Source organism: Ursus americanus, chromosome 10 (assembly GCF_024610735.1).
Source record: "Ursus americanus isolate L20-20 chromosome 10, mUrsAme1.1.p, whole genome shotgun sequence".
NCBI lineage: Eukaryota > Metazoa > Chordata > Mammalia > Carnivora > Ursidae > Ursus > Ursus americanus.
In genome coordinates, this window is record NC_142136.1 from 10,991,058 (window position 1) to 11,006,279 (window position 15,222).

General features: G+C 37.5%; 1 protein-coding gene and 1 non-coding gene across 6 annotated transcripts in view; one reads left to right on the top strand and one right to left on the bottom strand.

The window, feature by feature from the left end:
- Positions 1–15,222, bottom strand: part of PCCA (propionyl-CoA carboxylase subunit alpha) — a 392,273-nt gene that overhangs the window by 310,971 nt on the left and 66,080 nt on the right. For all 5 annotated transcript variants that reach the window (XM_045811095.2, XM_087865002.1, XM_045811094.2 and 2 more), the window contains 2 exons: positions 14,617–14,730; positions 12,743–12,796 (listed from right to left, as the gene is read on the bottom strand). In XM_045811095.2, the coding sequence (XP_045667051.1) occupies positions 12,743–12,796; positions 14,617–14,730 (168 nt within the window). The remainder of the gene's footprint in view (positions 1–12,742; positions 12,797–14,616; positions 14,731–15,222) is intronic.
- On the top strand, positions 4,282–4,389 carry LOC123801189 (U6 spliceosomal RNA). Its single transcript, XR_006782146.1, has one exon. It is a non-coding gene; the product is annotated as a U6 spliceosomal RNA (small nuclear RNA).

Genomic DNA, 15,222 nt, shown 5'->3' on the forward strand with positions numbered 1-15,222 from the left:
GCTTGAAAGAATAGACTTCAATCAAAAGAACTGATAACCTACTAGTATGTATGTGTTTAGGAAAATAATTTTTTCTTTTTTTTTTTTTTTTTTTTATTCTGAGTGACAGAGAGCACGAGCGGGGGGAAGGGCAGAGGGAGAGGTACAAGCAGTCTCCCTACTTAGCAGGAAGCTCAACTAAGCGGAAATCAAATGCTTAACCTTGACTGAGCTACCCAGGCACCACCCCCACCTTTTTTTTTTTTTTTTAAGATTTTATTTATTTATTTTACTTGGGAGAGACAGACAGAATCTCAAGCAGACTCCCCACTCAGCACATAGCACAAGGTAGGACTTGATCTCAGGACCTGAGATCATGACCTGAGCCAAAACCAAGAATCAGATGCTTAACCGACTGAGCCACCCAGGTGCCCCAGGAAAATTATTTTATTTGATTCAGTTCCTTCATGTATAAATTAGAGGTAATGATACCACAAGAGCATATAAAGAGCAAAAAATAAAAAGCACATATGAAACAGTTTTCATATTATTTGACAATCCCCAAAAAACAGAATCATTGGTTCACTAGGAACCCAAATCCTCCCCCCTCCTGTTATCAGAGTGCCATTTAGCAAGGTCTTCTCTTACTCAGAAGTATACCTGCCTATGCATCACAAGTCCACCAGCTTTGACTTTCTTTTACCTTAAAGAAAATGTACACTGATCCAAGTAATTTGCTCAGGGGATAAACACATTTGTCCACCTTCTAAAGGATATGAATTTCTGCACTACTGGTCACTCTTTTGGCACCTAAAAGAACTGTTTTATCTTCTTGCTCTACTTATTCCTTATTTCATATCTTTTAGTATCTGCAGCTCATTATCCCCACTACTGTTTTTAACCTCTACCAAATGCTGTTAAGGCTACTACTGACCCTACACCCCATTCATTAAAACTACACTGGCCAAGGTATCTGGAAAGTGAGTCCTCCACCATGTGTGTTCTTGGCGCTGCTGTAGCTGCCACAGACTCTACCAGAGCCCCCACACTGCGACCCAGCACCGTTACTGCTTTCCACTATTCTCTTTCTTCTTCTCTGAGCCTTTCTTCTTATTTCATCTGCTTCTTTTTCCCACTTGTGGCTTTTAGGGAAGAAACCTGAACTTTTACAGACAACTCTATTATAGAGTCCCTTGAGGTCTGAAAATGTTCTACAAGCTAAAGATACCAAGAGGCTGAACTTGTTGTTAACTATAAAATTATAAAATTATAGTCTTACAGGGAAAAAAATAATTATGGGTGAGGAAAAAAGTTGAAAACAATTTAAGGTTTTGTTTTGTTCTGCAACAAGTTGTAAAATCTCTCCTTCAGAGGGAGCATAGCCCAGTAGTAGTCAGACAAGTACAGGAGTGTAGGTAAGCCTGCATTCCAGTCTTTGCCCTGGCACTAACAGCTGTATGACCTTGAGCAACTAGCTTACACTCACCTTCCTTTTACTTCTTACACATATAAAGTGAAAACATAACTATCCACCTGCAAGGCGGTTACAAAAAGAAATTGGGGGGGCACCTGGGTGGCTCAGTCAGTTAAGCATCTGACTCTTAATTTCGGCCAAGTTATGATCTCAGGGTTGTAAGATTAAACCCTGCATGCAGCTCCATGCTGGGCGTGGACCCTACTTAAGATGCTCCCTCTCCCTCTGCCCCTCCCAGCCTCCCTCTCTTAAAAAAAAATTTTTTTTTTAATTTAAAGTTTTAAAAATAAAAAGCAAATGGAGCTAGTACATGTAGAGTGGCATAGCGCCTGGTATACAATAACAACTCAAAACAAGTTAACAATCTACTAAAGGTAGCAATTTCATCCATTGGTAGAAATCCCATCCATCTGTATCATGGTCACAATCAATCTTCTTACCTATACTCTTACTTTATCTAGATTCCTTATTTCCTTTCATCTTTCTCTACTATTCACTTTAAAAATTGCTTTTGCTTTGGGGAACCTACATGGCTCAGTCAGTTAAGCGTCTTATTCTTGGTTTCTGCTCAGGTCATGATCTCAGGGTCCTGAGATCGAGCCCCACACGGTGTTCCACACTCAGCGAGGAGTCTGCTTGAGTTTCTCTCTCTCCCTCTACCCACACCCCTACTCGTGCTCGTACTAGCGCTCTCTTTCTCTTAAAAAATAAATCTTTAAAAGTAAATAAATACATTGCTTTTGCTTTTAAATGGTGTGATAAATGATAGCAATAGCAGGAATGATTATAAAAACCACAGACGGTCTGAATATACTTCACTGATAAATATAGGCCCAAGTTGTAACTCCAAAGCATAAAGATTGCAAACCAAGTTACCACTAATATGTATGGAAGACAAAGCCATATTATACTAACAGTCATATATAGATAACCAAGATTTTTTCATGTAAAATAAATAGGAAATAGATCCTAATAAATATTTGTTATTTCTAACAGTAAAAATGTATTTCAAATGAGCTTGGTGTGAGCAGCAAGGAAATTAAGCCTCTTTCTAAAAGTCTGTCTCATATTTAGAAATATATATTAAAAATTCCATTAAAATTGGCAAAGAATTATTTATGACTAGTAAGTGAAGTGGTAAACAACAGGAATTCAGAGATGAATAAGTAAAGGTCCTTGACATGACACATAATTATAAGGCCAGAAAAGAATGCCAAGTAGGGAGGAGGACAGTCAGAGAAACCTTGCTCTTTGACTAGAATGCTGTTTCCCATGGCATCTCAGCTTAAAGGTCACCTACTCAGAGAGATTTTTTGGTAATACCTTCTCTAAAAAGGCCACCAGTTACCTTTTGGTACAGAGTTTCTCAAATTTGGGGAGCTCAGAACCAAACAATGAGCATGTGAATAAAATAAAAAGCTAAGGAAATATACACATGTGTACACACCCAGGGATTCAAACAAATATGCCATAAGTATGTTGGAAATTGTGCATACACAAGAACAGAACACTCTTTGGTTGGCAAATTAGCATATCACATACTGTGCTTCAATATGGTGCCTCAGGAACTCTGTAACAATATCTTTCGATGAGGTCCAGTCCAAAAACAAAACCCCAGCAATCATCTCATTATTTCTTCCTCTTTGCCCATTTTAGAAAGGATGCACTTAAAAGTTTAATTTTAGAATGTATTTGAGGCAATAAGAAACACTATATGTAACAGTGATAATTAACGTACTTCATTTAATCTGACAAAATCTTTAATCTATTACTTTCACTAGAACAACAACAAAAAATCTTTCCTACTGAATTCTAAGTTTAGGGGTTATACACAAATAAATAGGTGAAATTCAACTGTAAGAGCTCACAAAGTTAGTATAAATTAAAAACAGCATTACAACCTAAAAACACAGAGAAGTTTCTCAACGTGCCCTTTCTGTATTTCCAGAATTTCAAGTTTTAATTCAGCAACTTCTCTCACCTATTGAATAGTTAACAAGCATCTACTGAAAGCTTCAGTTGATACAAAAGAATTAGAAAGCATGATTTCAGCCTTCTACTCATGTACAAGGTGGGTGACAATCAACAGATGGCAGATAAAAATATGACGTAGCCATACATGGACTTCACCGGACTCGGAAAGCAATGAGATTTTGACATATGCTACAACATAGATGAAGCTTGAGGACATTATGCTCAAATAAGCCAGACACAAAAGGTAAAATACTCTATATGACTCCACATGTAAGAGTTACCTAGAAAAGGCAAATCCATAAAGACAGAAAGTAAAACAGACCTTACTTACCAGGGGTATGGGTGGGAGTGATAGAGAGTTATTGTTTAATGGGTGCAAAGTTTCAGTTTGGGATGATGAAAAATTTCTAGACATGAATAGTAGCAACAGTTGCACACAGTAAATGTCCATAATGCCACTGAATTGTACACTTAAAAATGGTGAAAAGGGGGCACCTGGGTGGCTCAGTCAGTTGAGTGTCTGACTAGTGATTTTGGCTCAGGTCATGTCAGGGTCCTGGGATCAAGCTCCAAGCTCAGGAGCAGGGAGCATGCTTGGGATTCTCTCTCTCCCTCTCCCTTTGCACCACCCCCCGCCCCAGGCACTCACTCACTCTTCCCTCTCCCAAATTTTTTTTTAATTTTTTTTTTTTATTTGAGATGAGGGGGTGAGGGGCAGAGGGAGAGCAGGCTCTCCACTGAGCACAGGGAGCCCAACATGGGGCTTGATCCTAGGACCCCAGGATCATGACCTGAGCTGAAGGCAGATGCTTAACTGACTGAGCCTCCCAGGCACCGCTCAAATTCCTTTTTAAATGGTCAAAAGGGCCCCATATATACTAAAATTGGGAGAACAGAAAAGATTATTAGCATGGCCCCTGCACAAGGAGGACATGCAAATTAATGAAGCATTCCATATTTTTTTAAGTGGTGAAACAGGTAATTCTATGTTATATATGATATACCACAATTAAATATGTATATAATAAAAGACAAAACTAAAACCATTTCTTCAAGGTACCCTAAAAATAAAGCAAAATGAAAACCAATCTTAACTTCAACACACTGATATTTGGGTCACTAATGAAGGAAATGTCCTAACTCCCCTCAAACATGTTTAGAGTAAAAATTACATTTTCCCATGGAATGTATAATATATGCAGATGAAATACACATGACAACGGTAACACACAGAATGTTGACAGAAAGAGAGGGGAAGAGGACTATAAAATTTTACATTTCTACATTTTACCTAAAATGGTTTGACATTTTTTTAAAGTTTTATTTATTTATTTGACAGAGAGAGAGCGAGACAGCACAAGCAGGAGGAGCATCAGAGGGAGAGGGAGAAGCAGGCTCCCTGCCGAGCAGGGAGCCCAATGCAGGGCTCGATCCCAAGACCCTGGGATCATGACCTGAGCCAAAGGCAGATGTTTAACTGACTGAGCCACCCAGGCACCCCTAAAATGGTATAATATTAACTCTAAATAGACCATATAAAGTTAAGGATATATATTGCAATACCTAGAAAAACCACCAAAAAAATGGAAAAGGTCTTCATAGATCAATTTAAATGGAATTCCAAAAATTAAGATAATCCAAGTAAGACAGGAAAAGAAAACAGAAGGTAGCCATAAATCCAGTCTCATCACCAATATATTAAATGTTAAAGATCTTACTGAAACTGCGCATTGGTGAGGGTACACAAATCCATGACAATACTAAAATGCATTGAACTGCTTATCACAAAACGGTGACTATTAGGACACAGGAATTCTATCTCAGTAAACCTGCTATTATAGAAAATAAGGCAAACCAAAAAACATAATAGACTAAACACTACAATTAAAGATACGGATTATGAGAATGATTTAAAAAGTACAACCCACCTCTATGCTGACTACAAAAGACATGTCTTCAATACAGTCAGATGGAGAAGCACATATTGTGCATACTATAAGCATAAGACACTTGAGAGTCTTTAGAGTTAAACATTAAGCAACTTCTCCAAGATCATATAGCTACAAAATGGCAGAGCAAAAATTCTAACTCTGATTCCAGACTGTGCTAGTAAGTGCAAGAGCACAGTAAGGAGCGAGAGGAGAAGGAAAGCTTGAGAATAAAATTCAAGCTATTTTAATTTTAAGCAAAGGGTAGGAAATCCCAACCTTATCAAATCTCAGGGTTTTTTTAAATAAAATCCCAGATTCTTAACCTTCCTATTGAATTCACCCAAAACCCCACAATCCTAAATGTATTTGCCTTGTCTACACCCTTAAAAAACTCCCTAGAAATAAAGGAAGATCTCTCCTTTTCAAGTATCCATGTTAGAACATTTCTACTCACATCACCTTCAAATTCTTCAAATATTCTAGAAGCTAACCACTAATCCGACATGCAGGAAAAGAAACATGTTCCCAAACATTTCAAAGGACATTCTGTTCTGATAAGGGTTTTATGAAGTTACTTGCATAGGTTTTCATAAATTCTGCTGAACATAACATTTAAAAGTCACAATTACAAATATACTACAAAACTGTCAGAAGAAAAGAGTCACTGAACTTTCTCCTCTAAATACATGGAGACGAGATTAATTCAACATAAGTCTATCACAGAGAAGTAAAAGGTATCAATGAGTGTTCTATAGCTCTACCAGCTCACTCAACTACTTTACTTATAAAGTCAGCAAATCCAAGTGAAGACAGTTACTTTCACTGGTGTCCGAGATCAAAAGATCAGAAAAAAATAATTGTTTCTAGACCTTAAAAATGGCACACCAATGGGGGGGGGGGGATGAGCAAAAAGATAAAAGCCTCCAAGAGCAAAAACAGGCATCAGCCAAAACTATCATTTCAAAAGACAAAACAGAAAACACTAAGAACTTGGTCTAGTTTCAATCCATCTCTGAAGCAGTTTGGAACATTTACTGAGTTGGGAATTTCTAACTTTTGTTAGAAACTACACTCTCATTTACCAGCTATGTGACACTGGGCAAAGCCTTTATTTCTGAGATTATTCTCTCTTCTTAAAACCAAGGATGATAGTAATACATCTGGAGATTGTCAGGAAAGATAAAATAAGAATGGTGCTAGTGGTATCTGAAGGTTGGTATTCCATACCTATTTTTAAGAGCCTGGGGAAAGACAAGAAATATTCTGTGCCACTTCTATCCTTATAAACAAAGTCCTACTTCGGCAAATAAGAGTACCCTACATAACAAATCAACAGCAAAATTCTAACACACATACTCACTCACTCCAGACGGACAGATATATGGTTGCACTGGTACAATGGTAGCCTCCAGGGAATTAAATGGGAGTTGGGGGTCAGAGCTTCAAAGATGAAGGAAACCTCCTCTTTCAACGTACACATGTGACTCCAATTTAAGATTTTATATTCTTGAAAATTTTTAATTTTGACATAATAAAATCAGAGATCTGTGTCTAAAATGTGAACTCTAATGTTAAGAAAACATATATAGTTAAAACTGTATCTACAAAATATACCAGTAACATTTCTCAACTTTCTTTTTTTTTTTTTTTTTTTTTTGAGAGAGAGAGAGAGAAACTGCAGTGGTGGTGGGGAGAGGTGGTGGTGGTGGCAAAAGGGGGGGGGGGCAGACAGAGATAGAGAGGGAGAGAGAGAAACTTAAGTAGGCTCCATGCCCAGCTGGGAGCCGGAGGCAGGGCTCAATTTCACAAGCCAGAGATCATGACCTGAGCTAAAAATCAAGAGTCAGATGCTTATCAACTAAGCCACCCAGGCACCCCATATTTCCCCAGGTTCTTAAGCATAATATAAATAAATTTCAACAGTCGTGCACAAACACTTCTGTAAGTTACCTAGATCACAGCCCACATAGATAAAATCAGTCCAATTCTGGACTTGCAAGGTCTAAGCCTCTTCCTTATTCTCCTACTTAAAAAAAAAAAAAAAAGTTTTTACAACTACAAGTGAATAGGGTATCATATGAATCCCTTTAAATTTACTCTATACTATCTTAAGAACAAAAATATTGTTAAATGAAACCATTGGCCAACTTGCTAACTTCAGAATTTTAGTATTAGTTACCAAGCACTTACAACATACTTCCTAACTCTAATAACACACTATGAATTACAATGTCATAACTGATGAAAAACAACATAGCAAAATGCTGTCTTCTAGTTTCTACCTATGCAACAGTCATTTTCCTACAATCTGACCACATGCTGCCTTTATTACAACAAAGTGGGGAGAAAGGTTTCAATGAGCTTTGGCTAAGTTGGCTACAGTTACTTTGGTCTTTACTTTTCACTTCTCCTTGAATGTTCTCTCCTTCCAAATTAGCCAACTAGGGAACAGTGTTTTGTTTCGTTTTTCCCCCAAGTTCTCTGAACCCAAAAGTAAGCCAACCTGGGTCAAGTCCTTATTGTTTTTTTGTTTTTGATTTTTTTTTGTTTTTTTTTTTTTTAAAGATTTTATTTATTTATTTGACAGAGAGAGAGAGAGACAGCCAGCGAGAGAGGGAACACAAGCAGGGGGAGCAGGAGAAGAGGAAGCAGGCTCTTCCCAGTGGAAGAGCCTGATGTGGGGCTCGATCCCAGGACTCCGGGATCACGCCCTGAGCCAAAGGCAGACGCTTAACGACTGAGCCACCCAGGTGCCCCATCAAGTCCTTATTTTTACTAGCAGAGCATGACTATTGGTAGGTCACTGCACCTGAGTCACTGTTTTCGTTAATAACATCCAGCTTCAGTGTTGCATGAATGAAAACAATCATGTACGAAAGTAGTTGGTAAACTACAGTATTATGCACATGTAGATAACTGTAATAATCCTACCAAACTATTAATTTCAACAGGAAAAAAATCTAAACTCAGAAAATACACATGAAAACTATAAGAGTAATTACCCAAAGGTACTAATTTCAGCCATCTCATTATCTTAAAAACTCTTCAATAGCTCTCTTTCTACTAAAGTAATTATTAACTGTAATGATTAAGGTGATTTGCCTGGCAATGCCAGACTGTGTGCTAAGTTCTTTATATACGTCGATTTCCCATCTTTACAACAACCCTGCAGGTAGGGGTCATTCTCTTCATTTTATAGATGAAAAAATTTTAACTTATTTCCAAGTTCTGCTATTATAAACCACCTTACAGTGAACCTTTTTTAAAGTTTATCTTTGCAGGTAAAATTTATAAGACTGCAACTGTCAAATCAAAGAATATATACATTTCAAATTTTGATAGATACTAGCAAATTTCTGGCACACTGCCCCCCCCAAAAAAAAACCCTAAAATAATTTACACTCCCAAGAACGAGACAACTTTCCTGTATACTTGCCTACACTGGATGTTACAGCTATTTTTTTTAATTTTTGGTTAATCCAATGGATAGAAAAATTACACCTCGTTACTGTTACATTCCTTACCCTGTTTAAAAGTGTCCAATGAAAGGAAATAAAAGAATAAAATCATCAAACCTAACATGCTTGCTATAGTTCTCTGTACCCTCAAATCTAAGCACTGTGGATAGAACTCACCATCTATATGCATATACACGCGTATCTTTTAAATACATGGGTACCTAAACATGAAACACAAGTTATTTAATATGACAAATTTCTCATAAAGCTAATTACTATAACTTATAATGCTGTGCATCACTAAAACATGAAATACTAGGAAAATGTGTGTGTGCGTGTGTGTGTAGCGCATATAAATATATATATATATGCTACAAAAGTAACCAGGAACACTATGAAATCTCTTCAAACCAATACCTCCTCTTTCCAGGAACAGGTAGTTTTACTATCCAAAGCTCATTCATAAACTAAAAGAATTTCTTCATTCTAACAGTCCTCATAGCCTCCTATTACTCCTATACAAGGAGCCCAGAGAGGAATTACAGAATGAAAAACAGTCTGGAAATAAAATCTGTTGGCTCAACACATTAAAATTATTGAAAATTACTGAAATTTCTTCATGAGGGTTTCTTGTAGCTTTGTCTCTCCCGTGATTTAAGCAAAAATAAGGTACGATGTTGTTTAAATCAGGTACGGTACAGGTTCTGTGTAATCTGATCCCACTGCATGTAAATTAAGTATAAAGAACAGCTGTCACTGGCACCCACAAATACACTCCCACACAGAGCACCAAGTGAAGGCTGTTATTTAAAACAACAACAAAAAAAAACCAAAAACAAACAAAAAAAGAATCAGTCTTGTAAAGAAAACTTATAAAGTTTAGTATGCTTTTATATTTGATTTATTGTATACCTTTTTTTTTTAACAATTTTTATTTACTTATTTGAGAGAGAGACAGAGAGAGAGAGAGCACAAGAGCAGGGAGGAGAGGGAGAAGCAGGCTGCCCAGTGCACAGGGAGCCCGATGTGGGGCTCCATCCCAGGACCAATCATGACCTGAGCTGAAGGCGGATGCTTAACTGAATGAGCCACCCAGGTGCCCCTACTGTATACTTTCTAATACAAATATATAGCAAAACTTCAGGGGGAAAAAAAAAAATCAAATTATTCATAGTTGTTAACTAAAAACAACAACGTATTACATAAAGCACAACTAGTTTTTCTACAAACAAAATAAATATGCGGGTCTTTAAATAGCAATTAAAACAAACAGGACAGGGGCACCTGGGTGGCATAGTCCATTGGTTAAGCAGCCAACTCTCGGTTTCGGCCCAAGTCGTGATCTCAGGGTCGTGAGATCAAGCCCCATTTCGGGCTCACACTCATTGAGGAGTCTGCTTAAGGGAGTCTCTCCCTCTCTTTTTGCCCCTCCCCACCCTCTCTCCCTCTCTTTGTCTAAAATAAATAAACTTTTTTTTTAAAAAAAGGAACTAAAAATAAATGGAAAAAAATCTCCATGTTTGATTAAATCTCAAACATAGGATATAGTATTACAATAAAGGGAACTCCACAGTATCCAACTTTAAAAAAAAAATCCATTTTTTCCTTGCTAAGTCACCATCAACATGGTAATAATTATGACGGTAATCATCATCAACATAGTAATCTATCCATCAACATGGTAATCTATCAACATGGTAATCCATCTACCACTACACTGGAAATGAGATTTCTTAAAAAAAAAAAAAAAAAATCCACGTCTAGAAAACAGAGGAAAGACATTACTTCTCACCAGAGGGATATGGAAACTACCCTGGTAGAAGTAACATGTGAACTGTGCCTTTCAGGAGACGCAATTATTGGAAATGTGGGAGAGGACAAGTGTGCCCCATGAGCAAAGAGTCACAAAAAGGATGTAACACGAAAGAACCAGCCATGTTTGAGAACAGCACGGTGTTCCGGCTTGGCTAAGGCATAGCTCTGAGAAAGGGAAATGGAGGAGAGGAGATCAGAAAGAAAATTCATGAGAAAAGAAGGCAGTCATTTGTATATTCTACACTCTTCTAACATGAAACCCCTGAGGGAAATAATCTTCATTTAAGGAGAATGTGAACTTCTTTGTATTTTCTTCCCTGAATTGAAGACATTTGTGTACTTGAATTATCTGACTTGACTGTGAGCCCCTCATGATCAAGACACACATCTGATTAATTTTTATATCCTTCTCACATACCTTAAACATAGACACCAAACAACCATTTTATTAATGATTAATGAATGCATGAATGAACATGATGGCCATGTCATTTAACTTCTTGGAGATTCAGATATTCATCTATACCAGGAATTGGCAAATTTTTACTACAAAGGGCCATACAGTAAATATTTTAGGCTTTGCGGGTTATTTGGTCTCTGCTATAGCTACACAATTCTGCTGTCATAGATCAAAAGCAGCCACAGACAAATACATATAAGTGAATGAGCTTGACTTTGTGCCAATAAAATTTAACTTACATCAACAGGCAGCAGGCTGCATTCGGCCCATGGGCCATGGTTTAGAGCCGCCTCATCCACACAACTTAAATTTAGTACATTATATTGTACAGGCACATTCGTATGTGTTATATTCAAATCACTTTCTGACATAATGACAGAACTCAGCCAAAATTTCAAACAAGAAGATAACGAAAAAGAATACAAATGAGAAAATGTGGTTATACTACACACAGCCTGGTAAATGCAGACCTCTGGCTGCTCTCCCTAATCTGCCCTCTCCAGACACTTGTTACCGTCAGCCATCTGTGTCACCTTACATCACAATTTCTCTATCAATCTTTAGGCCTTAGTTTTTAATCTTTCAATTGGTTCTAAACTAGAATTCTTGGTTCTTAAAAATTGTCCAAATTAAATTTATGGATTTTAAGTGAAAATGTCATCCAGAAAATTACATTCATAAATAATTTTGAATCCTCTCTGAAAGAACGAAACACAAGCATTTCACAGAAACAAAGCATAACATATTAGAATAATAAATTAAGATACCACCTGGGATAACTGATGTAATCAGCTTCTCGAAACATTCAAAATCCTATTTTAGCACCTGAAAACTAAGGTTTCAGTACCATATTGAATGTAGTTATAAATACACCTGGGAAATCAGTTCAATTCACCCAATCAAGGTGGTAATATCTGAAAGAGACTCAGATCATAAACTCTTCCCAAAACAGAGAAGGCAGTAAGATGTGATCTTAAATGCCACAATACGCTCTTATGTAATAATAAATCACTGGACTCCTTGACATAGTTAGCTACAAATCTGAAGAGCTGAATTTTTTTTTAAGATTTTATTTATTTATTTGACAGAGAGAGAGCACAAGCAAGGAGAGTGGGAGAGGGAGAAGCAGGCCCCTGCTGAGTAGGGAGCCCAATGCAGGACTCAATCCCAGGACCCTGGGATCATGACCTGAGCAGAAGGCAGATGCTTAACCGACAGAGCCACCCAGGTACCCAAGAGCTGAATTTTTAAAAAGTCCATACAATATATAACAAACTTGGCCTCAGTTACAGAATAAAAACTCTTCACTTTTCACAAATAATTTTCAAAGAATTGACAGGTCAATTAAAATTCTATAATTCAGGGGTGCCTCGGCGGCTCACTGGGTTAAGCACCCGTCTTCAGCTCAGGTCATGATCCCAGGGTCCTGGGATCAGCATCTTGTCAGGCTCCCTGCTGAGCAGGGAGTCTGCTTCTCCCTCTTCCCCTACCCCCCCTTCTCTCTCTCTCTCTCTCTGCTCTCTCTCAAATAAATAAATAAAATCTTTTTTTAAAAATCTGTAATTCATCACTACCCACATTTATAAAAGTAACACAATTATACTGCTTTCTGAAATATAAGTTAGCAGATTCTTGTTCATTACAAACTTACCAGACATTTGGCAAATTCTTTGTTTTCTGAAAGGAATCCATAACCTGGATGTACCTTAGAAATGAAAACAAAAAGCACTTTCAATTTTATCATATCACAAAACCTTTCTAAGCAACAGAAAGAGTGCACTAATGTGTTTGTGTTTCAAGGGGCTGGAGTCAGGTTACTTCTCCTGTGTACTCAGAGTTCCAACACACATTCCTGAGTACAGACCCAAATTCCAAGCACTGCCTACGTAATACTCACTTGCAGCACACTACCTTTGTCCTAACCGTAATCAGGAACACTGACCTACAAATCTGCCTGTCCACCTATTTCTATCTTTCAACGCAACCTGAACTCTCCCTACTTTTTCTGAGGCTAATTTTGGCCACAAGCATGGAGAATTTTCTAATGGCTGGTGGGTCAAAGAACAAGGTTAAAAGAAATCATTTGTGAGACAGATGAAAAACGCCTAATTCCCCTTTCTTTACAGTCCCGGGAAATGCTGCTTTCCAAAAACCTGGCTAAGCCAACTAACGTATTTTATTCCTGACAACACGAATACACTCAGCCACCCAACGAGCAGGTTTGTCAAAACTAATTAAAGTCAAAGTCTGGTTTTACTTTTTCTTTATACACTGAATTTTTTTCCTGCTAACATCTACTCTTCTTTGCCTCCTTGGCCCACTTAGCCATTCACAACCACTTTATGCTATCCTCTCTCACAAGCCATGTTGCTATGATTTAAGTTCTATCGTCCCGGCCTATCACACTGGCCAAATTTAGTTGCTCTATTATCAGTCAAGACTGAACATATTTCCAGGAAAACAATTCTATAAGCAAAGCCAAATTTTTCAAGAAGCCAATATCATAATCTAGAAGTAGTCACACATCTGAGATTTTTAAATGCTGAACTAAGCTTTATGAACCTGGTACAGAATTTAAACAACGAGTTCATCACAGGAGAAGAGTTTCACTCCACCAATCGCATTTTATAGAAACATTTAACGGAAGATTGTATTCTGACAAGCCATCGTTAAAGGGTTAAGAGTTTTACCTTCATTAACTCTGATAATAAACTGTAAACATCTATAATATGGGTTCATGAATTCAGTTATTTACTTAACCATGTATCTTACTAAGACATTTCTTTCACAAGACATGTGAACACTAATTGAAGCACTCCAGGCTAATTGCTGGTGTTGGCTGTTTCCATCCAATTTCAGAGATAACTCTGCATAGTTTGCAACATTATATATAATTAGTTCTCTGATCTAAAACACACACAGCACCAATAGAACACAATTCCTGATGTCAGAAACCAGTTTTTTCCCTGGTTCCACCCCATTCAAACAGAACTGGAGACAGGAAGAATTACTGATTTCTCCATGTAAGTTAAGTGTATTCTACTGACATTATCAAACTAAAATAATTACCAATTGCATAGTTTTTATTTCTGAAAGTATAACCAGGTATATGTAATTTTTAAATGATTAAAACAATTTAAACAAGAATCTTTTGGATCCTATTCATAACACAATTTTTTTTTAATGTTCTCATTGCACTGAAAGAGTTAATACTCAAAACTAATTGGGATTTCTTTTCTTTTCTTTTTTTCCCCTAACAAATTTGGAAATGAACTGAAACTGCTCCCTGGTGTGAAAGCTGAATCCAACAGCCACCTGCAGGATCAGCGACCAACACTGCCAGATGCTACAAAGCCTTTGATTTCCAGTAGCGAATTCGGCCACATTTAACTCATGTGACATGAACTAACGGCAACAGCATTTTCAATCATTCTTGCTTTTTTTTTTTTTTTCCTAAATACAAACTCTAGCTTTCTGCTCACTATATATGAAACAGCTGCAGTAGATAGATTCATTCAGACTCACAGCTTGGGCCCTGGTTTTCTTAATGGCTTCCATGATGGCATCCATGTTGAGGTAGCTTTTACTGGTGGGAGCTGGGCCAACACAGACAGCCTCATCCGCCATTTTCACATGAACCTGAAGAGACAAATCTCTGCATTAACAGATGCTCCCAGCAAAAAGACCTCTCATCATTTGTGAATATACATAAAATGCAAATGTGATTGTTTCCCTTATCCTTTAGGTAGATGGATCTCTTTTTGAAAGTGCAGTAAAAAAGGAACAGTGTAACATACCAGCTCAGGAACTATATTAACCATGACTTTCATTTATTACAAGCCTAATCATTGTCTAGCCAGATAACGTACACAATATTCCCTACCAATTTGATTAAATAAAACCCCTGCAAACAACGTTGGCCCCCTATTCAGTTCATCTACATATACATCTTGTATCAAAAACTACCCTGTTACATGTAGCCAGAGTAGTCCAATATTTTCCTAACAAGCACTCATGCCCAGTTCTAAGCAAGCTCCGCAGGATGTGGGGATAATTAGAGAACTGAATGAAGGGATGCAGTGAGTGTCCCTGCACAGCATCAGGTCAGCACCAGGCACAAATTAAAGTCCA